The sequence below is a fragment of the Diadema antillarum genome, unplaced genomic scaffold (assembly GCF_040938485.1).
Source record: "Diadema antillarum isolate AM-2024a unplaced genomic scaffold, OU_Dant_1.0 seq00001435_RagTag, whole genome shotgun sequence".
Lineage (NCBI taxonomy): Eukaryota > Metazoa > Echinodermata > Echinoidea > Diadematoida > Diadematidae > Diadema > Diadema antillarum.
In genome coordinates, this window is record NW_027272185.1 from 850,592 (window position 1) to 875,648 (window position 25,057).

At 39.3% G+C, this 25,057-nt stretch overlaps 1 protein-coding gene across 1 annotated transcript in view; it reads left to right on the forward strand.

The window, feature by feature from the left end:
• Window positions 1–25,057, forward strand: part of LOC139709422 (gamma-aminobutyric acid type B receptor subunit 1-like) — a 318,845-nt gene that overhangs the window by 275,261 nt on the left and 18,527 nt on the right. Inside the window, exons 9-11 of the mRNA XM_071621390.1 lie at window positions 6,707–6,784; window positions 19,548–19,698; window positions 20,653–20,797. Of these exons, the coding sequence (XP_071477491.1) occupies window positions 6,707–6,784; window positions 19,548–19,698; window positions 20,653–20,797 (374 nt within the window). The remainder of the gene's footprint in view (window positions 1–6,706; window positions 6,785–19,547; window positions 19,699–20,652; window positions 20,798–25,057) is intronic.

Here is a 25,057-nt window from a genome sequence, read left to right on the forward strand (position 1 = left end):
GCAAGTATTTCTAGATGTGAGAGCGCTAGTCGCGATTATTGATGCTCTCTTTTGTCAAAGCACCTGATTTCCACCTATAGTTAAGCGAATAACTTCTCGGCGGTGCCGTGCATGACTTCAAAGGAGAGCAGGAGTTGTCTCTCCTTTTCTAACACCTCCCTGATCTAACGCAAGATGGCAATCAGAAATTTTTTAGGGTTTTTCAAGTAATTTCATAGGAGATAAAGACAGCGAGGCAGTGAATTTTCAGAGAGAAAATGCACATTGATCTGGAAGAATTGTCCTCTGAAGAGAGTGAATTGATCTCACTGTAAAGAATGCAGGAAAAGAGCTCTAGGGGTAGAATGCTCTGTGAAATGTGTGGATCAGGTAACTCTCTGAAGTATGTTCTACACAAGACATGATGCTAACACGACATTGGAGCAAAGTGACAGAGAAAGAGTGAAACAGACAGATTGTGAAAACTTGTTACCCCAACAGCCACTGCAGACAATGTTTCTTTGCTTCTATGTTATTTCTGTCATGGCTAGTTTCTGTTATTTTGTTGACAATAAAAGCAAAAAACACCCCCCCCAAAAAAAAAATAAATAAATAAAATAAATAAATAAATAAATAAATAAATAAATAAATAAATAAATAAATAAATAAAAAATATAAAATATAAAATACCAGGAAGTAGACGTACCTGCTCTTCCAACTATTAAGATTAATAAATGGTGCTCTCTGATAATGGCTATCACCAGCTTGTGCACCTGCGATTATCCCCACCCTTGTCTGTTTGCGTCGTCAATGATTGCGGGAATTTGCAAATCTCGTGCTGGTTTCAAGGAAAGAGAAACAGAAAAGGTTTTGCAAATTTATGCATTCTGGCTGAAAGATCTCATTTGTAATTATTAGTTTCTCTGGGAGGCAGCAGATTGGAAGGGTTGCCATGACATCGTGTTTCCTCACCTAGCTGTGGACTACCCAGTATGAGTTTAACTCTTTATATGCCAGGTGTTAACCTCCTGTTTGCATCATTGTTCTGAGACAGCAATGTAGTCATTGTTTGGGAAAAAAATTATGTTTTTCAAGTCTATGTAACTCACAGAGTTTCTTTGTAACCCTGGATATGTAATGAAAAAAGTTGTGGAGAAAATGCCAAGCTTTGTTTTGATGTAAATTGTGTGAAAAATCTAGGATTGTTTTTAAATGACCAGTAGTTACATTATTGTAGAAGCATGACTTTTGTAAACAAAACAGTGACTGAAACTTAAGAAATTACTCGCAAATCCAGTGTGGAACACCATTTGATAGTCAATCATTACATAAAATGCAAGCTACGAAGTGACATGAATGGAATCGCAAGAAATGCTTTCATTGTACTGTAGCATTTGGCAATTTATCGATCAGTTTGGGCGAGTTTGTGCGTTTGAGCAGAATATTTTGATATGATTTGATTTATCTATTTCAACACAGTAAAAAGCCTGCTATCAGCTTTGAAGCTGCTTTTCAGCAAGGCCTTGTATAACAATTTACAAAACTGAATCAAAAACAGGGGAACAGGTACAAGAATAATAAAAAAACTGACAAAACACAAGATAAATAGCATACAGTGAACAGAACTAAAATTAGAACAAATATGAGTACAAGGCACACTGTTGCGAACTTGGCACACTGTTGACTGAGTCAGTCCTGCAAAGTTGGTGCATAAAGAGTTAAAAAGCACTTGTTGATGTAGACAGTCACTGCAAGGGATGGCTGGAACGTTCACTGTCTACTTGGTGTTCATCAGTACATGCATTACCCCCGCAAACACCTAGGCATTAAAACAGACAAACAAACAAACAACTTTTCAAATGATTTCTTTTGCTTTTGGTAGGCACCCTTTTCTAGTGGGTAATAAAGTAAGATATGATACATATCAGTTGATTTTTGCTGCATGGTGATTGTGTTGTGATCTTTCAAATCACTGTCTTTTTTAAATTTCTTTATGTAATCATACATATGTGCACACCACTAGCTTTGCATTGAGAGTTCAAATACATAAAGCTTGCAGGGCAACCACTGCGAAGATTTTATTGTGCATTTATAAATCGCATCCCCAACATGTGATACTTTCCATGATGGGGGGGGGGGGGGGGGGGGAAGATGCTGCATGCAAGGAACTTTACGGTATTACAGACAATATATCAGTTGATATCCCCAAGCTCTTTTTACAAATTCTTCCCCAACGGCAAATTGAAGATGCCCTATGCATGGAAAGTAGATCATGCCCACCGAAATTTGAGGAACGTCACCATAACGTGTTGCAAAGCTTGAAGGTCATTTCCTTTGTCTTACATACACAGTTTAGATAATGAAGGGAATTGTGGATTGATAACTTTGGAAATCAGGGAATTTCCCTCAAATCACCTTGAGACTACAATTTCATTTTTTTTATCATTTTGCTGTGCTCAGTGGTGGCCTTCAAAGTCCCTAATGTGAAATCAAATTTTATCTGTCCCCCTTTTTAGCTCACCTGAGCCAAAGGCTCAAGTAAGCTATTGCAATCTCTCTCCGTCCTGCGTCCGGCGTGCGTCATACGTAAACTTTTTTACATTTTTACCTTCTTCTTAAAAACGCCATGACAGATTTTCACCAAACTTGGCAGGTAGCTTCCCTAGGGGGATACAAGGGGGCAAGGGGGGGGGGGGGGGGGGGACAAAGCCCCCAAATTAATGAATCTTTGAAAATATTTATCTCCAGTGCTATATGCAATTTAGATTAGTGATTGAATGGAAGGTGAACTTGCGATACTCAGGTGAGCTTGCTCTCTCAGGTGAGCAAGAGAGCTCTGTGGTCTCTTGTTTCTAAATGAAAGATAATCCCAAATCCTTGAATACTGGGCGAAGAAAAAAACAGCTCTCTCTTCTTTTTTTTTCAGGTGGAGTGATCAATGTTCATTAACAGGCAATCACAGTTACATTTATCCTGATCTATTAGACAGACAACATTTACGAGTTAGGAAAAGCAAGAGATGGAAATATACTTGACCTGATTAGCATTCGCATTGTACATGGCCTGTTCTTTCCATTTCTCATAAATGAAATCTGTAATGCAGTTAGCGGTGCTCCCTGAAGCAATTTACTTCATGCACTGTATGATTGCTGCGAGCAATGCCAACTTCTATAATCGGGTCTTCACCATTCTCACACGTTTGGTCAAACTGTTGACCCACATAATGGTGATTTAAAAGTGTCAGAATTGATTACTCTCATGAGAAAAGAACAAATTCTGTATTTTCCTCATATGATTGAGTTATGAGAAATGTTGCCAGCCATCTTGCCCTCATGGTGAAAGAGGAAACAAATCAAACTGGGACATAAGATGGAAACAGAAACTGGACTGGTTGCGTCACAAATAATTGGAGCAGCCGTGAGATGCTGAAAGGAACAGTCGGACACTCCACGCTTCTGGGTAGTATTTACACGCCCTGGAAGTGTGGGTGAGGGAATATTCTCCGGCCAAACTTTGCAAAGAGACGTATAGCTGCTGCTTTCCGATGGTAGTAGTTAATCATGCAGTGGTCTTCTACCAGGGATCGTAACAGAGAGAAGGGGTAGGGATGGGCAGAGGGACAGCAGTAAGCAATGTCTTTTGTTCCGAGTCACGTAAAGTGAGGAAGAAACCAATCACTTTTTTTTTCCCCCGATGCTCTGTGGGCTTTATTTGTGTAGACTTCATTTCATTCCCATTCTGTGCATTATTTTGTCGTGCCCTTTTCTCTCCCCCCCCCCCCCCACATTTTTCATTTTCTCTTTCTCGTGCAATGATCAAATGCATTCCCATTTATTAGCCACCATCTCTCCTTTGACTTCAATATTGCATTAGCAATACCCATCCTAGCCAATTACACGGATGAATTATTTAGCTTGATAATGCCGTACACTATGGTTACGGGGTAATTCCCTTGGCAGTAATTACTTGTATGCAATGCATATGATTAGATAATACATGTATATTGTATATGATGTATATTTATAAGTGCGTAAATTGGCGTGTGTGTGTGTGTGTGTGTGTTTGTTAACACCGTCATTTATATAGATTTACATAACACTATAGAGCATACACACACACACACACACACACACCCACCTGCCCACTCCCTCAACCCTTCCCATCCCACCTCCCTATACACTTAGACCCCGTTTATAGCGAGTGAAAAGGCCGGGCTCGGCCGCCGCCGAGCCCTGCCTTCATTTTACTGTAAACGCACAAACTTGGCCAAATGTGGGGCCAAAATCGGCCGCGCATTTGGCCAAGCTCTAGAGGTAGTCTCACTGTAAACGCAAACTGGGCCAAATGCGGTACCAAATTTAGTCTAGCTTCCATACCCTCTGCCCGCACTATTTCACTGTTCAGGATATTAACGCCCTCAATGTCGAAAACTAGTATAGTTTAAGATGGTTTTGTCCTGCAAAGGATCTTTCCTTCGGCAAAGGCAGCGACTTCGTGGCCACGTATAGTCCAGTTGGCAAAGGGTCTGGGAACCAGACTATACCAAATTGCATGTGTTTACAAGCAGAGCACCACTACGACAAAATATTGAAAGATTTGAATTAAAAGCCCAGGCTGAGCCCGGCACTGTAAACAGACAGAATTGCGGGGCTCGGCCCCACAATTGAGGCTGGGCTCTGCCGCGGCTCAGCCCAGCCCCACATTGTAAACGGGGTCTAAGAGTTTTGTCTTTATGATACTTTTAACAACCAGTAATTCCTTTCATGCCTAAACAAGACAAAAGCAATGTTTGGGGAGATGTATCATTTGGTGTTATAATATGGCAGAAATGTACATTGAGTCATAATGGAACTCCCTCCTATCTTTCCTCCGTGAAATTGACAACTGGATCACTTCAAAGCCTCACTCAAGACTCACATTTTTCACCAGACATTCAATTGCTAACTGTCTTGGAGGAGCCTGCGCCTTTGAATGTTTCTATAACAGATATGTGGTGCCATGCAAATGCTGTGGATCATCATCATCATCATAATTATCATAATCTTACCCTTTCACAATGACTGTGGACTACTGTCCCCTTCTATTGTGTGGTGTGCACACTTTTCTCAGTGTCATTTTCAGACAATACTGTAAGAAAAGGAAGCTTTGCACAAAGCGTGTTTACTCCATGCTGGGCCTATTTCAGTGAACTCTTTATAGTTTTGCAGATGATAATGTTTCACATCATTTAACTGATTATCTGACCATTAATTCTAAAAAAAGTCATTTGTACCAGATTTCAGATATGAGGTCATGTTGCCTCAGTGATGATATATCAGGGGGGCATTTCATGAAGCATTTTGGTCGAATATTTCTCTGACAAACTGTTGAAAACTACTGAAATCCTTGCATCTGATTGGCTGAGAGCAAATTAGTCTGTCAAATTTGTCGGACAAAATACTTCATGAAATGACCCCAGATATGAAAATGCTGCAATTGCTTTTCTCTTGTGCTGCCATCTTGTTTTGACATCCCTTTGATGTAGTATTGGTGCTTAAAAAAAGCTCTCCTCACCATCTGATGAGATCTTTTTTTTTTCCTTTTCTTGACTTCTTAAAAAGTAAGTTCAGAAATCTCTGTTTTGTTTTCTTAGGTCTATCTTGAATGTTCCTTGTCCCCTTTATGCCTATATTTCCTGAACTCCACTCATTTGATGTTGGTTGGAAAGCGTCTTTTTCCCGCTCTTGTTTCAAATTGTCTTCATTTGAATCAGGATGCTGGCTGGAACCTTTCTTTAAAGCATATTTGCCACAAACCACACAACTCCCAGGGAAGTAGAATGCAGCGTCGCTGGCAACTTGAAATGAATGAGAGTAGATAATAGTCTTCGACAATGACGAGCGCTCTCCCCTCAACATGCGAGCGTGTCCGAGTGTATATCGGAAAGAAAATCCCAACCATTATGTTATCATGTTTTCCCTATCAATATCCGGAGAGTTGTTGCGACACCAGCTCCCAACAATTCCCCCCCAACCTGGTATATATGTGGATTTATACATCTGCATTTCTCTCTACCTCGGCCTCTCCTTTGCAAGATATTTTGAGAAACCACTTCGCGTCACGGAGCGGATGTGGGGATGGCGTGTGCCGGTGCGAGTCAGCCAAAACTTCGATCATTTGATCAGTGAAGAAGACAGGATTTAAATCCTGTGCTTTTTCCTCTTCCCCCCCCCCCCTTCATTTTCCTTTATTCGTTTTGTTCCGTGAAGGAACTTTGGAAATATATAACTCGCTGCAAAACTGCAGCCTTTTTGTTTTCAAGTTCTATGTGGTTTGGGGTGTGTGAATGTTTGTGTTGAAAATGTGGGTATGTGGTGGTTGGTGTGTGAGTGACAGCTAGCCACCCACAGTCATGTGAAAGTGACATTCAATGTACAGCAAAATGAGCTGGCAAGTGATTGTATCCCTCTCTCCCTGTTTCTACCTACTTTTCTCAGAACTTTTAATTTCCTCTTCTTTTGTTTTATGCCTCTCTTTATTTTTTTCCACTCCTCTATTTGCTGTCTTTTTTCGTTTTTTCTTCCAATTTTTATAAATTTGTTTTACACTCCCTGTATTCTTTTTCTTATCTTGTCATCTTCATGCCATGTTTAAAGTTTTTTATATCTTGATAGCATTCTCAAGTCCTGACGTTCTTACATTAATGTGTACTTTTTTGGTTGCACTTTTTCCCCCTACCTTCTTGCAGATGGGAAGTACCACAAGATTGGCTATTATGACTATGCAAACGATAACTTGACGTGGTTGAAGACCGACCAGTGGCCGAGTAAGTAACAGAAAATTAGTGTAATGCATTTGAAGCTATGTATATTCTACGAGACTTGTGCACTGTGTGATTGGGTTGAATCTGGAGCGAGCGCTCATTTCAGCCATCGTTGGATTGGCAACATCAGAGGAAAACTGGTATGTGAGCTGCTCATGCTGGTGAAATTGCGGATCCCACCTGCACATTGATATTCATAGTTTCGTGGAATGAGGACTGAAATGGAATGATTTAATAATGTTTACGAGAAGGGAATTCAGCAATAGACCTACATCCTAGACCTTGACTTTGACAAAGAAGAAAAGTGTAAAAAAAAGGAGTGGGGGGGGGGGGAGAACAGTTGTTATAGTTTCTAAACTATGATGACAAATTCCTATTTAACTGATATCAGCTGGCCTATATAGTTGAAATATGTAAATAACGACTAACGGTAAGCCTCTATTTGCCAATATCTCATTTGTGTAATTGCTGCATCGCGTACCACGTGGCCAAGAAGAAGTCATGAAGTATTCATTTTTGTTTTTTCTTGTAAGACTTCAAAGAGTCGATTTGTATGCATATCAGGTGTCCACGCTCCTTCAGAAATTGGTCAAGATTGATGGCTATGATAATTTTCAATTTCTTTTCAATTTCCATAGTCTTTAAGGTTTTCCAGTGAGATATATCTATCCTACTGTATCTACAAAATCCTGCTATAGACATGGTAGGGAACCAAGTCATGAAAGAAAACAAACAAACAAACAAACAATCACATGCACACACACTTTTTAGAAAACTGTCAATCAAGTGTGACTATGGTAGCAAACAAGAGAGAAAAAACATGCAATGCAATGAGTCAATTACATCAAAAAGAGCATTTTACCTCACACACACAAACACACTAATATAAGTTTAGATTTTAAAACATTCTTCTACTTGATATTTGGTACCAAAGTAGTTTATATATCAAATTTCCAGACTATGACAAGATACCAATTTTTATATTTTTCAAGTCATCTAGGTGGGTAGATAGGTGGAATAAAAGAGACAATCACCTTGAGACAGAAGTATATAGGTCAACAAATAAGTACTATTTACATTCATGCTATACATATAAACCAAGAATATACAATGTAGATAAAAAAAAGGGGGGCACCAAAACCCTCAACTCAGCAAAGTTGACTTATAGAGCACTTTTGCACTAGGTCTATTGGAATATCCATACAGGTAACCTTTTTTTTTCAGCTTTGTGGTCAAGGGTTGATATATGACCCATGGGTATATGTGACCCGCTCCAACAAAAGGATCCAAAAGTCGGGGGAGGACAATTTTCTAAAAATGACACGATTTTATTCTTTTACTCTTCCACTTTAATATCGTATATAACATGACTCATAAAAGTACTTGGTTGCGGAGATATCGATGATTTTATTAGCGCATGTCGAGTGGTTTAGGAAATCAGCGTTTCGATAAAACCACCTTCAAAGTTTTCCTTCCGACGCTATCATGATCAAGGAGAAGGAAGCCGGTTTTCACCGTTTGACAATAGAAGGTATGCTCCAAGCAACCTCCGCGATGTTCATTCAAGCTTAGCGCCAGCGGTCTACGCACGACCAGTCAGTAGCAATGATGCCACGCACTGACCAATGAGATCACTTGATCCCTCTTTGCTAGGGGCGGAGTTTAGCTGTGGCGCTAAATCCAAATCTTCGGACACGTTTCTGTTCCGTTGAAAGTCGGAAAATCATGGCCCAGAAAAACACTATTTTCTTGCTTTTCCTTTGGTCATTTAGCTTCAAAATTTCGGCAGATGATAGACGATACATCAGACCACAAAATTATGTCAAAAACTGAAATCCGAACATTTTGACCAATTTTGCTGATCTGACTTCAAACTCGATTTTCTCGGCTCACCCGTCAGCGACTTTAGGATCCTTTTGTTGTAGCGGGTCACATATATTCTGTCCTGGCATGGGAGCACAACTCTGTGAAAGCATTCAGACTTGCATGGACAATATGGCAGCTCGCATTTATGTATGATAGTGATTGCAGGGCCTTCTGGTAGAATGGCATCATCACTGAAAAAGCTAAACCCTGGATAAAAATAAAACATACTGTCATAATGATGATGGTGATAATAATGATAACGATAATATATTGTTATGATTATGTGATTCTCATTCTGAGGCCATATGTGACCCTGCATCACAAAACCAACAAAAGTGTTGCCAGACATGGATTTTTAGAGCATATTCTGAAAAAGCAGACTTTAAGCTCTAAAATGATATATAACTCTAATCAAATGGACTCTCCTAATCTATCTAAATATTGGAAAGAAAGCACATAGTCAGGAAAAGTGTGAACTGAGAAAAGATGCTTTGAAGCACAGGGTCTATTCAAGCATTTAATCTTTACCAAGCCATGCTAGCTGTACGATGAATGGGACAAAAAAACAGGATGTAATCCACTGGAGTAACAATATGGAAGGGATTATCAGATTAAGGTGAAATTAAAAGTGTTTTATGAACACATTTTGTCCATGATTAGTGGCAACTTTCAAAGCAGTGGCATCATCCTTTCTAAAGTTATTAGAGTTTAAAGTGAAGAGTGCGTACAGGGTTTTAAAGAAATGAAAAGGGGACTCTAAAGACACACCGAATCACACTATTCTAAAAAAAAAAATGTGTTTGAGATAAACTGCTAAAAAACACACTTCCCTGTTTGTATTATGATCCCAAATTTTAGCATAATGTAGAAGAAGACTTGCTCTTTCGAAAATACGAAAAAGTCAAGATTGGCTAAGTCGACCCATTTCACCTATTTTCAGTCCTCGCGCAAAATCAGTGCGTGCGACTTTTTGTTCGTTTTGTGATGCACGGTCACATATGGACTTTTGGCAAGCTTTGAACACTGTGAGAATAACATCTGCAGATCCACCAACTAGTGTTTTTATGATAGATAATATGTGTGTGTTTACCATAAAATCCAAGAAAAAAAAGTTCCTGAAATGAAAAAAAAAGCGTATTCTTAGATTTGATCAGCATGAATAGTGTGTGGCATTGTGACAGTTTTGCAGCAAAACATGTTTTTCACTGTGCATTAGTATGTGTTTTGATCGACAACAGACCCTAGCTTCCCTGGGTCTGTATTGGAATAAAAATTGGGCCAAATCACCATGCACTTAAAAGATGTCATACCGACTTCTAAAACACATTCATACCAGATCTTTGCAGTATGATTTTAAAAAAAAGTATGAATAGTATTATGAAGAAAATGCTCAAAGCATGGATCTGGCATTCAAGGGCTAATCATATGGCTTTCACGATAGGCCTGCAAGTATTAACCCGCTGAGGACGAGTCCCGAGTATACTCGGGCAAGCGTCTGTGGGAAATGCATATTGTAGCAAAATCAAACCGTCCTCAACGGGTTAAGACAATCTTTTTTTCTTTTTTTTTTTTGGGGGGGGGGTTGTGTATCACTGTCGGATATCCATGTGAAAACACTCTAGTCATTGGGGACAATTTCTTGTTTGTGTGAAAGCTGGTCCCACGAGGGGGCTCTCCTTAATCAGTGTCAGCCCAGTTTTCACTGGCCTGGTCTTTGGCTTGGCTGGCATGGTCAAATGTGCATGGGATTTTAGAACACGCTGATTAAATCGGGCACTGGGGCTTGAGGAGCACTGATGGAGTGATCGGCAACCAATTTTATGGTCGGATTTGAGAACTTCTCAAAGTAATCTCACCCCTTTGCGCATCGTGGCGGGCATCAAGAGCTGCTTCTGTTAGTCGTCGAGATGGAATGAAAACAAACATGGGGTATATAATGACCTGCTCACTCATTATTGCTGGATCAATGCTGATATGCTCACCTCTGTTTCCAAAGATTCAGGAATTTTAGCAAAACAACAAAGTGGACCAAGTGCAAGGAGGATAACTAGAACATACGGTGGTGTACTGTACTCTGTTCACCGACCGCTTTACATGCTGGAATGCTTCTGTGCAGATTGGCACAGATGTCCGGAAACTAATTGTCAATGAACAGAGATTACCTAATTCCCCCTGTGCCACCTAGTTCCTGTTGGACTAAAGGACATTGCTACACACCCGATTTGAGCCTGTTAAACTTTACAATCAGGTCAATTCTGAATGGATTGCTTAAAGCGGATGGGTAAAAAAAAGCGTGGCAAGTTAAGCTGGGCAAATGAAAAGTTAACTTTGGCTTCTCCCCTTTCACATCCTGACTTTCAACCCTGATCTTAGGGTAAAATGCTCTTGGCATGTATTCACTTCATTCTCTAGTTGCTAAGACTGCCTCATTTTGGTGCCTAGACTTGATTTCCAGTTGTTTCACCACTTTTCCTATCACTCATTGCACTGACAGAAATCTTTGTGCACCATCTCCCATGTGGAAATGCATATCCGCCAATCTTGTGCAAGATTTGAAAAGATTAAAGCATGATGCCCCCTATTTGTTCCCCTTAAATCTTACTGATTGTACATCATCATACATTATCAAACAGACATGATGGTTGAGTTTCGTTGAGATCAGACACAAAGTAGGATCAGATCATGCCATTTTTACATTTTATGTGTTTTTACCAAACAATGATTTTGGACACAAACTCATATGCCATATGTCATCACCTCACACCTCATTGTTCATATGTAAAAAAAAATGTTGTAAAACCAACTGTAGGAAACAAAACATCTCTGAATTGTAATACATCACACAAATGGCATATTGCAAACACCCCAACCACTTTCAGGCAGTACATTATGAACACATGTATGTTTCACATTAGCAACATTCAAAGTGCTTGTTGGCTTCTACAGCCAGATAAGAAGCCCACTTTCTCACTCCATTAACCACACATCTTGACAGCAAGTGAGAGTATAAGACAGAATGTCACAAAGTAAGAGTTGCAAGGCGTGAGAGTTGGAATACACGACGGATGAAATACAAAGTACGTACACTTGTAGCAGGCCAGAGGCAATAGGCTGCGTTGGAGCCGCGTTCACGCAGGCTTGGGGGTATTCAACAGGAATCATGATTTGGGGATGCATGGAAAAGAGGATTTGCACTTAGCTGGTGTTTTATCAGGCATAAAAAAAAATATTTTGACATTTTATCTCTATATGTTTTGTTTGTTGGTTTGTTTTGTTTTCCTTTATGGGGCATCCCTCACATAGTAATGATATCATCTTCCAGGAATACTCTCTTTTTGGCAGGTGATCCTACGGGATGTTTTATGGGGTCATGAACCACACCCGCCCCCCTCTTCCACCCACAGAGAGGCCCATCTCATTATTGATCATCCCTTGGGGAGAGGAAGAAGGAAGGGGGTTGTTAGATGGGTGGAGGGGTTGAGTGGAAGTGGTGTAGGAGTGGGAGGAAGGAAGCTGTTCATGAGACATTTAAGGCATGTTCACATTCCAGAGTCTGTATCATCTTGGATGGGAGGAAACATTACAAAGCTAGAGATTCTCCCACTCAGCGTGCTGTCATAGGGAGGAGTGCAATCACGGTGTTCCAAGACCAGCACGCCAGGCAGAAGTGTGGTGTGTACAGAGCTTAGATGTTTGTAGATTCCCGCTCTAATGCAAAAAGGCTTATGGAATTTATGCCAACGCCTTCAACAAAAATGTTTGATTGCAACTGATTGACAAATTTCCCGACACTAACGTTGATGTAGGGCAATTCGTCAATCAGTTGCAGTGAAAACGTCGTGAGGGGAGAATGTCATGAATATGAAAAATTTTTGAGAAGAAGATTTGTTTGTATATGTGCGTGCACTCATTGAAGTTATCTGCGGTGTAAATGACACTCGTATCAGTAGGTAGTCTATCTCTCTTTTTTTTTCCTAAAGATTTCTCAGTTGTGTGTTTACAGCTTCTAAATTTTGGTATGGATGTCAACCATGCGGGGAAAAATTTGTGCTGGCCACTCCAAAGAAGTTGTCTTGTAGGGCAATAGGTCTAAGTATTGATCCAAGACTACCCAAATGCATACAAGTAAACATATGTTCGAGGGGGGACGGTTTAACCACCGCTTGCAAAAACCTGTCTGGAAAGAGCCCTCAGCTAGTATGGTGGCTGATATCAGTGAGTAGCAATCTACATGTACTTGCTCCAGATTTTGCGGCCAAAATCTTTAGCATGTGCCATCTTTAAGGTCATTTGAAGCTCTTCTTTTTTTTTCTATCTTGTCCTGAACACATCTCTTTCCTTTCCTTTTCTTTTTTTTTTGTCTCAAACCGTTCAGTGAGGAATGTGCGGCTGGTAGTGTTTACGTCACGTTTGGGAAGGGGTGTTTTGTGGTGTGTTTGGATTGATTCATGTTTGATTCCATGTTGCCAAGAGGGAGGCATGAGGAGAGGTGGGCAAAGGGGTGTAAGGGGGGGAGGAGGGGTGTGGGGGGGGGGCAAGCAAGAAGGAGACAGGATGGTAAAGAGAGTGGGGGGGGGGGGAGCGAGAGATGAGAGGGAGAATAAAAATGTACAGGAAGATTTAGAATATGATGTCAGACATTAAAAAGAGTTCACGTTTGACACAAGTGCTTACAATGATGCTGATAACTGTGACAGTGATAATGATAGTAATTGCTTTTCATTTGACAGTGTAATAATAATTGTGGTGATGATGATAATGATAACAATACTTATAAGAACAAATGTAATCTAATTCCATTATATTGCAATGTGAATTGACTATTCCATTTTCCTGTTATTTATATGCATTTGATGGGGTTTTTTCTCGAAATACAAAACACAAGGATTAATTCAGAGTGAAATATTAGGAATTAAAAAAAAATCTTCTGATTGCAGTGAAACAGACTTCAAATCAACTTTGCATTTAACCCTTTAAGAAATTAGGATTCCATGAATAATGGCCTATGGTTCCCTAGAAGGTACAGCAATATTGCTCTGATTACGACAACATTCTGAATTATGTAAAATAGTTTGCTGCAAGTTTATTTTTGTCTATTGTAAGTTATGTGTATTTGAAAGCCTATTACGACTTTACTAAGAGAATGATGTGTCATGAAAATAATTCTGACATACTTTGTTGACCTTTGAACTCTTTCAAATTATGTAATATGAAAACGATAAAATGGTAAGGCATAAAACTATAAAACAACAACAACAATGAACGGGTGGTTTAGGTGTCTTAGGGAGTAATAAGACGGGCGTTTTCAGGCGCTTCATTTACTAATGGGTGAAGAAAAATTTGTAAAAATGATATGATACCCACATAATCATCCACCAGATAAAACCTTCAGCCTTGAAAATTATTTTACATTATTCTGGAAGAGCAGTGTAATGATTTTCAGAATCTCTGATCTAGATGGTCCCTCTACAGCATCAGAACCTTTGGAACATCAATCCGTTCCAGAAAATTTCCCCTTACTAATCAAACAGGACACTGTGCTTACAGCCCAGTGACAAACCTCCCCCTCCCCCCCCCCCCACTTTCTTCTTTTTTGCACCCTTTTAATCAAACTTGCACCCCTGTCTAATGCTTGGCTGCAGCTCAGTTTGCATTTTGTCAAGTTAATACAGGGAGCCCTCGCGTGGTGATTTTGCCGCCAAACCCTGGAAATGGACAACTCTCCGTGTGAAAGTCTCGCGCTGGGTAATTAAGAGTTCCCCTCGCTGAGGTAGTTTGTGCGTGGTCTCTGGCTGCCAACTGGCATGGCTAAGTGTCGTGAGGTCGGAAAAGGGAGAGGGGGGGGGGGGGAGCTCAGGTAAACCTTGGGATTTACACTGTCAGCTGTGATGTCACCTGAAATGGGTTTGCCGGGTCTAGGAGGTAAAATTAGGAGGGTCTTGTAACCTTGAAATGATTAAAGATCTTGTGAGGAAGCTGGGTTCAGTTTTGTTATCAAATATCACCTTCCCTTTTCCTAACGGTAATGGCAGCATTAAGACAATTTTCAGCTGTTCAAAGAGCTAGCCAAATATCTACTATGTGACCGTTTTTTCCCCTTCTCTCCCCTACCTATTTTGCTGAGCACATTCAGCAGTGTATACACACCACCTCAAATTTCCTCTCTCTTTCTCTCTGAGTATATCTCTATCTCTTTCTCTCTCTCTCTGAGTATATCTCTATCTCTTTCTCTCTGAGTATATCTCTATCTCTTTCTCTCTCTCTCTCTGAGTATATCTATCTCTTTCTCTCTCTCTCTCTGAGTATATCTCTCTCTCTTTCTCTCTCTCTCTCTCTGAGTATATCTCTATCTCTTTCTCTCTCCTCTTTTTCTCCCTGTTTTTTTTTTGATGCCATTTTCTTTGCTCTGTTCTCTATATCCTTTCCACAAAATCACATGCTTTACTTGGACAAGTAACCCAGGAAAATAGAGTGTTGATATCAAAATGAGATAAAATTCTGAATGACTACAGTTGAAGGTCAAACAGATGGATGAGAAGGTTCCTACATTCATCCAAGGATATCATCCATCATTAAACATATTAATGCTCTCGACTCCCTCCCTCTTCTCTCTATCTTTCTCTGTCTGTCTATCTATCTATCTATCTATCTATCTATCTATCTATCTCTCCTGTCCTTCACACACACACATACACACAATATATGTTTACATATATATGAATATATACATATAAAGACCTTTATGAATATGGAAAATATGAACATTCATATCTTCATAGATGTACACATAATATTAGTAATCTATTGAAAAACATATCTATATCTACTATAGATCACGACACACATTTTTCATTCACTGCATGTTTGAATTCTTAAATCAGTTCTAGCAGAAGCATTAGTACATTGTATACATGCTTGAAATGTAAACATACATACCAGCAGAGACATTTTGTAATATTATCCTACAAAGAAAACCTTTAACCCGTTTAGTTCCACAAGGCTAAAATCCCATTGACTTTGTATATAATCATACTGTTGACAGGACTGAAAGTGTTAAGTGAGAACTTAGCAGGTGACGTTGTCCATACTCGGTGCAAATGGCTGTGCACTCATCTAGTGGGTGACAATGGTTTAAATTTTGCATGACGCTCGCACCCTTTTAATTCCGTGTGCCGACTGTCCCGAGTGGAGTGTGAAACCCTTTATTTTAGGGCTCGCTGCTCTGTTTCCCTGGGATTAGTTTGCTGCTTAAAAGCTTTCCACTGACCTCCATTTGAGTCGTGACCCAATCCTAGTCTCAGTATACCATTTCCCGACTTTGACTTTCTCGCGATGATCCCCAGCAACTTGCTCCCTCTTATTCATTCTTCCTCATTCTACTCCATTCTCTAGATTTTTCACTCTGTTACATTTCATGAAAATCTTCTACTGATTTCTCTGTGATTTACAAGTTACAAAAATCTACAAATAATTTCTCTCACAGGAATATTTTTTGTGTTACTTTACATGAATATTATTTCTGTCTTTTTATTTCTCTTTTTTTCCGACCCTTTATGCACCTCTGCACTTTATATTAACTTGGCAAGGTTTTTAATGAACATCCAGATTATCCCTCCAAACCTGACCTAATTGTACATTAGTAAGAAAAATGAGGTGTAGCAACTTGCCACAGTCAAATAAGGCAACACAATAGGGATAGTGGGGATTAGCTATTCTCTATTAATTTTGATTAGTTTTTGTGCCAGTCAGGGCAGAAAGCATTTCAATTTCCAATTTCCAATATCCATGTGCCTCTATCTCACACCTCCATTAGTCATTTTATATACATATGTGTGCCCTTACATGTATGTGTGTGTGTGTATGCGTATGAATGTGTATATATGGATGTATATATAACTATGTGTATATACATATGTGTATTAATGTCTGTCTGTGTGTAATAATGTATGAACGCATGCATGTACATTTATGTCTGTGTTATGCATGCATTTTTTTTTGTGTATGTGTGTGTGCAGACACTTTTATGCCAGGTGTTTGTCCTCCCCTATCTTTCTTCAAGGTCAATACTTAGCATAATGTTAGCATGTCTTGCTGTACAGAGGAGACAAGAATGTACAATAAAGACACAGAACCATCCAGATGCACACACTCGCTCACACACAGAGGCACAGACAGATAGACAGACACACAGACACACAGACGCAGACACACAATTAAGAGATGTCTCCTCCCGACCGTGGCAAGGACATGTCAAGTGTGAGGTGTACTTGTATGTACGATCCTTCTGCTGGATTAGGGTCGGGAATTTGATTAGTGGACACTTCATGTCCCACCTAAACAAATGGTCCCATGCCAGGACTGCACGGATCGCTGTTTTGGCCTACAAATCTGTCCTATATTTGCTGCTGTGCAGAGAGCATTAATCAGATTTTGGTTACTTGACAGAGAGAAGGGGGAGAAAAAGGAGTGAAAGAAAGTTGAAGGAAAGAAATGTTGAGAATGTGAGGAAAAAAAAGTACAACTGAAGAGGCTATGCATGATTTAGAGAAAATGTTTTAGCTGTTACAAGGGGTGTGGGGTTTCTGGGGGAAGAAAACAGACAGACAGACAGACAGACAGACAGACAGACAGACAGGCAGACAGACAGAGAAAGAAGGTTAGAGTTGAAATGATTTCAGCTGATTAACTCTTTGTGTGCCATGGCGGAAACCCCCTGTGTGCCACATTATTCTGAGACACCAACGTAGTCATGCTTTTAGAAAACATTCTGTCTTTGTAACTTCTATAGATTTATGTTAAGCTGGACATATATGGAACAAAGTTGCAGAGAAAATGGTAAGCTTTGCTTTGAATAAGATTGTATGACATACCAATGATTACTTTTCTTTGAAATTACCAGTAGCTACATTACTGTAAAGGCATGACTTTTGCGCATAAAACAGTGACAGAAACGTAGAATTTACACGCAAATATGTTGGGAATACCGCTTGATAGTCAATCACCACGTAAAATGTCAGCTATAAGTGAGACAAACGGAAGCGCAAGAAAAGCTTTCATTGTTCTGCGGCATTTGGCGATTTATCGATCGGTTTGGGCTGGTTTGTGGGTTTGAACAGAATATGCGAAGTTGGCATGCCGTCATCTGAGCTTTGCGTGCGAATGTGGCACATAAAGAGTTAAAGATCAGAGATAGATGATGTACTGTAAGACTTCAAGGTAAAAAAAAAAATATAAGCTGGGAGATGAAATTATAATAAAAGTGTGACAAGATGATTTTTAAACAACATCACATTTCACCGGTAACCCGAAGAGTTGCTGTTATGAATATTAGTCTATTTGTACACATTTATGCTCTGCTGTAATTATGTCAAAATAAAGGTTTCTTGAATTTCTTCCCTCATTCAAAATATTCCTATACTGTTTAGGTTCTTAATGTTTGTTTGATATGATAGGGGATGTGTTACAATGGCTGCTTAAAGATATGCATTTCAAGTAGTAGTTTCCAAGTTATATATTCTAGCATATTGTTTTGTGATATAAACAAATGTAGTATCAAAGAAGAAAATGTATTTCCGTATAGATTGTCATTTTAAATCTGTATGTAAACATATGCCAGTATATATTTTTGAGGGTTTATATTTCGACATATGTGAGGAAGATATCTGGTATACTTTCAAATGAGATAGGAGTAATTACTTCTTTTTGTAGACTTTGATATATATTTGCATGTAAACATAACTACATAATGTGTGTAATCTATTGGCAACAAACATAGTATTTCAAATTATATATTTCAAGCTATATATTCAAACTTATATATTTCAAGTTATATATTCAAACATATGACGGAAAGGCCCTTTAATGCATAACAACAAGGGAGAGTGAATTTGCACTTTTTGTAGAATGTGTTGTTTGTACCTGCATGTGAACATGTGTTTCAGGTTTTTAATGTTCAAGCAGTGTGAGGAGCCATGTTACACTGTTAAAAGAAGAGAGAGAAAAAGTTGAGAACACCTTGTCAAGATTTTGAGGGAAGAGAGCAAGTGCTTGATGCTCATAGAGTTAGCCAGTCAAGGCTGCGAGTGAACTTGAGCAAGTGTGAGCCGGTGGAATCGATTCCACCAACAAAGGCCAAGGCTGCAAAGGCGGACAGAGCACTGAGGCCCAAAACAAGGAAACTGGGAGGGCCTCGGCCACTGAAGGACATCGGCTACTTCAGTTGAAGAGAGCGCGTTTCTCGTCTCTCTCCCAACGCCACATGCCATGCCTCTTCAACGAATTTGGACTTGATGAATGTTTTGATCCGCTGAGCCTGCTCGAAGAAAGAGATTTCAATCAAATGATCTGAGCAGAAAGTGCATATATTTTGATCGAAGAAAGTAGAGTTTGGAGGATATATTCAAATTAAGAGTTGGGAGGATAGATTCAAATTAATAGCTTGAATCTGTGGGATGGGTTGCAATAAACTTTTGCAAAAGACATAAAGACAGTTTAATTCTAAAGATTTGAATTATAGGTGCTGATATACTGCAGTTGAAAGGATTCAAATATATGAATCTAATCTAAAAGTTAACAATATGACATGAATGATATTCAAAGTTCACAATTCTTTATGTTGTATTGATATTCATAGAACATCAAATGATAGAATTTACCTCAAATATTACTGTCATCTGTATCAAGAAGAACTTTGTCCACAATAAGAAAGATGAAAAGAGCTTAATCAGCAGAATTGATCTTTGCTATTCTGATGTCATTTGTATACTTGTTTGAGTGGGTATAGGTTAGCCATGTAAAGCTATAGCCATATAGATGGAAAACTTTTGCATAGAATTACCACCACTGCTATGTCTGTGTCAGTCATTTCTTCATGCTCTCTTGCTCATCTTACTTGCTACAGGTACAGGAATACCCAGGGATGGGGTAGATACTGAGATCCACCTGCAGCGGATCTCGCGCCAGCTCTTCATCTGCGTCTCCGTTCTGGCCAGCGTCATCATTTGCTTTGCCGTCTTCTGCATCGGCTTCAATCTATGCTTCCAACACACCGGGTAGGTCGGAGAACAGTGGCAATAGCCGCAGTCACACTAGGAAAAGATCACAAAGTTTACAGTCACGGTCTTTAAGATCTGGAAGTTTTGCCAGTGTGACTGCAAACTTCTCTCAGAACTTCTCACAAAACTTTCCACACAAGCTAGCTATATTTCCGGGACCCCCACTAATCTTATTGATCATTAGGCACTGTGAATGCTTAGCAACTAAAACTTTGCAAATTTTTTCATGTGACTAGTCCACCATCTGTTCGCAGGCCGTACCTCCAAAGCGCGCTTTCATTGTGATGTACGTGTGTACATTGTTCCATCACAATCGTAGCTGTCAGACATTGCGCTCTTTCTTCTTTTTTTGTGCATGTGCACCAGTGACCTAAATTTCGAGAACTTACAGGTCAAGGAGTTTGGCGTCTAGAGTGGGCGGATGAGCAAACTTCGTGAAGACTTAGTGATCTTTTGCCAGTTTGACCGCGGCTATTTATGCTGGTGATATGTAATTGTCTAAAGAGTTTTGCAAGTGTGAACAATTCTTGTCAATAGATATTCGTTGCATTGAGTTGTCGAAATTCATTGAAAAGTAAACTGAAGGCAGAGATTGAAAAAGTGATAAGTATTGTCTTCTTTGTGAAATTCAACAGTGGCATTATTGTCTTTGATCCATTTTACTTTGATGCTAAGCAGGGATTTTTTTTTTGGATACTGTATAACACAACATTTTTACGGCATGGAATTTTTGTGAATGGGAGCTGATGGCCTTATTCGCAGCATGAAATTTTCGTGAGTTGCCTCTAACATTCAATGCATATAGTGTAGACAAGATTTTTAGCATGCACTTTAATTTTGCAAAACTTCGCTCTCGCCAAATTTGCGAAATTAAAATGCACATGAACATTCCTCATTTTACAGTGTTACCAATTATCATCTTTACTTAATTATTTTATTACTCTAATCTAGATACATCCAGTGTTCCCAGCCTCATGTAAACAATGTCACAGCTCTCGGCTGCATCGCTGCTCTTATTTGTGTGTTTCTGCTTGGCTTCGACGGCTCCAATTTTGACGAGGAGAAAAAAGATGAGCAGTTCTCCAGAATTTGTCATGTGAGTATCAGTTCATCATCATCCTTATCATCCTCATTTTCATTTTTATTTAATGTACAATTATTATGGTGGAGTAGCAACCATGTAAAAGATATTTCAAGTTATAATTGTGGTCATATCTCAAAATTCTCTTGTGTGTCTTTCATGTTGCAATTGTTTATCTTTCATTTGGTTACTTTGACAGATTTGGAAAGTTAGGGTTTTTTCCACACAGAGGGCTTTTGAGCCCTGTGTATTCATGCTGGTACTCCAGATAACCCACTCCCTGCAGTCATTAAGTGCAAAAATACAATTTTCGTGCTTTGATGCTGCTGGAATGCTACAGTTGTCAATATCATCTGAGAGGCTTGCAATGTATGCATTACGGGTCACTCAAAAAGTTGCTTAACCTATTCCTCCCACAATTCTCGATAAGCCTTCAATGCCCCAAACAAGATTCTTTTTGCAGGACAGAGAACAGACAGGTTTGTAAATCCTCATTGCACAAGCAGTCAAGTTGTAGGCCTATGTGTATCCCCTTTCCATGGTCAACTGCATGTGCCATCGAACAATGCAATTTACCGATTAGGCATGGAGTATGAATAGAGCATGTGCTCATAGGCTTGCAAATTCTTTTGTTAGAGGCAATAATGGCACGTGAACAGGGTCGGTGAAAGCAAAAATCTAATGAGCTCAACCTTTGTAGCTACATACTTTTTTCATACGAGTTTTGTAACAAAACCAACACAGTGCTATTATGTAAGAAAAAGGTAAACTGGACAAAAATATATGCAGTTTTGAAACAGAAAAAGAACAGATATTGATAGAAAAATTCTAATCTTTTGATCAAAGTCATTTTTTTCACGCAAAGATGAATTTAGACCACTAATGCAGATACTCTTGTCTACATTTTAGGAGCCTGGTATGATATACCAGGTTCCTGTATATCAGCTGATGCCACAGGAACCTGGTATACCAGCTAGCTAGGTTCCTGTAAGGAACAGTTAACTCGGTGATCCATGGATTGTTCACCCAATCAATATGCAAACCTTACACTTCAAAAGTCACATGGTAATGTTGCCCTTTCTCACACCAGGCTGGATGGGATACCTACTTCACTCTACAGGGGTGAATGTAGAGCTGACATGTGATTTCTGACATACAAAACTGGTGAAGTATGGGTCCCAGAAGCCTTTTTTCTCCATGTGAACACAGAAGCAAGCCAGTGAAGTGAGAGGAAGAGAAAAGGGGGGTACATTAGAAACCATCCCCCGATCATTGCTCACTGCAATTGTGTCTGGTCGGGTTATCACAGACTAGCAGGTATTTGCATAATTTCTTGTGTTGCAGAAATCCCCGGGGGCTGCACAGTGTGAGATGAAGCGGAGAATGTATTCGTGGTCAGCCACATGCAATGTGAATGACACAAAAGCAGGAGATAGGCTGGAATGAAAAGCAGAAAGAAGGAAAAATCATTCCATGCTAACACAAAAATTCCCTTGAGCATAAAAATTGGCCTAGCAAGTTGACATTCTCTTCTTAAAGGCATAATTTACCATATGCAGAAGAAACAAAAACCCAGCATTAGTGCATTAAGATAGTTCTAAAATGTAAGTTAAGGATAGAAACAACCACTGTAAAAATTTGAATCGGTATACTCAATTTTAAGTATTGTTAAATACACAAAATGTGAACAATAGTTATAATAAAAATGTTTCCAGACTAAGATGTCTACAGTTATGGTTTAATGAGTAAAATACTGATATCTCCCTATATTTTAGGCTTTATTGCAAAAATTTCAAATGGTAGGATGTTTTGTGATACAACAGACCTACATAATTATATGCATCAAATGTGATATCTTGAACATTTTTTAAAATCACTGCTCCTAAAGGTAAACAGGACCTTTAACCCACTGAAGACCAGTCCCGAGTATACTCGGCCAGGTGTCTATGGGAAATGCGTGTTACAGCAAAATCAACTCGTCCTCGACAGGTTAAACAAAGGTTAGGACAGCCAAATATCTGTCAAAAAAGTATGAAGAGTAATAATCTGTGGACATACAGTCATCTTTTCTGTGAAAGAGGAAGTTTCCCCATAAGGAGGGGGGGGGGGGGGGAAAGAGGGAAAGATCAAAATGATCTCTTCTCTGCAATCCTGATACCTTTATGTGTGCTTGTGTGTGTGTGTGTGGGGAGGGGGGATGTAAGCCTTCCTTTACTACAGAGCATCAAATATTGTGAAGCAGCTTAATTCATAAACCGCTGAAACGTTTGGCCCCTTGTATAAATTTCATTCTGATTTGTCTGAATTTTGTGGGTCTTGCACCAACAAAATCTGGCAATATGTTCAAGGAGGGTTTGAGTTTCTTGAATTTGGATTCATGGGATTTTCAGTCCCTTGCTTTAGTTAGTGTAGATGCTATGAATTAAAAGTTTGGGGGGGGGGAGCCAGTAAGGTGACCTCCTTTTGAAGGGGCAATTGTGACCCGCTACAACAAAAGGATCCTAAAGTCGCTGACGGCCAAGCCGAGAAAATCGAGTTTGAAGTCACATCATCAAAATTGGTCAAAACAATCGGATTTCTGTTTTTGGCATAATTCTGTAGTCTAATGTTTTGTCCATCATCTGCTGAAATTTCGAAGCTAAATGATCAAAGGAAAGGCAAAAAATCAGCGTTTTTCTGGGCCATGATTTTCCGACTTTCAATGTAAGAGAAACGTGTCCGAAGATTTGGATTTAGCGCCACAGCTAGACTCCACCCCGTAGCAACGAGGGAGTGGTCTTATTGGTCGGTGCGTGGCATCCTGATTACCGATTGGTCATGCGGAGACCGTTGGCGCTAAGCTTGACTGAACATGGTAGCTAGGAGCGTGCCTTCTATTGTCAAGCGGTGAAAACTGTCTCGCCTCCCATGACCATGATAGCGTCGGAAGGACAACTTTGAAGGCGTTTTTCTCGAAACTCTGATTTCCTCAACCACTTTACATGCGCTAATAAAATCATCGATATCTTCGCAACCGAGTAGTTTTATGAGTTGTGCTATATATGAAATTAAAGTAGAAGGGTACGGGAATAATATTATGCCATTTTCAGAAAATTGTCCTCCCCGACTTTTGGATCCTTTTGTTGTAGCAGGTCACAATTATGCCATTCTTGTGGCCTAGCTTCTGCAGTTCATGGGTTTGAACCAGTTGCAGGAGGAGGGATTAAAGAATTTAAGTGTTATTTTCTCAGAGAAACTTTTCAGAACCCTCAAATCTCGGACGCCTGCATCATCCAAGGCCTGTCAGATTTTAATTCAGTTTCTGCAGATGTGCAAACAAACATACAGAAGCCTAGGTTTAAATGAAGATAATGTATGGATGATCCGCGATGCATCCAGAGATTGAAATTGTCACATTCACCTTGTCTGTCTTTCTGTCTGTCTCTCTGTCTGTCTGTCTTTCTCTTCCATCTTTCTTTCACTCTCTCTCTCTCCTTTATTTTCACATTTTTTTATCCATTCTCTCAATCTGCCTAATCCATCTACATGAAGAGGGATAAGGCAGGCCATTTTATCTGCTGGTAGAGCAGGGGTACCACTGTAACACTGAAGAGGCTACCCTAGAATATAGTAATAATAATAGTAATAGTAATAGTAATAGTAACAGCTATTATTGTTATTATTATTATTGATTTTATCATTAGTATTATTATTGTTATTATTATTGTTGTTGTTATTATTATTATTATTATTATTATTATTATTATTATTATTATTATTATTATTGTTATTTTTATTATTATTATTATCATTATCATCATCATCATCATCATCATCATCGTCATCATTGTTATACTTGTATGTAGGAGTATGAGTGCCGCATTCACATGAGTGAAATTTACACAATAGTATCATATTGATATCTTGGAAAATATTGCACATGCCGAGAGTAAATTTATGGAGAAGTTACTCATATTACTGCCATCGGCAAAAATGGAAAAAAAGTTCAACAAGAAAAATCATCCCTTTGCACAGAAAAAAGAGATCCCGCGAATGTCAGTGGAACGGCATGTGTGGGATATCAGGGTATCTTTTTCGGGTTGAGCTGGCAGAAGATGAAATTCACACGGCATATGCGCGTATGGTTCGGCTGATTAATCTTTTATCTGGTGCAAGTGCGCGTATCGATTTTCATCCGCAAACTGCAACAAGAAACTTTGAAGACGGTGGAGATGGAAGTTTGCTGGCAAAAAAAAAAATAGAAATGAAAAAGAATGAATGTAGGGCAATCAGAGT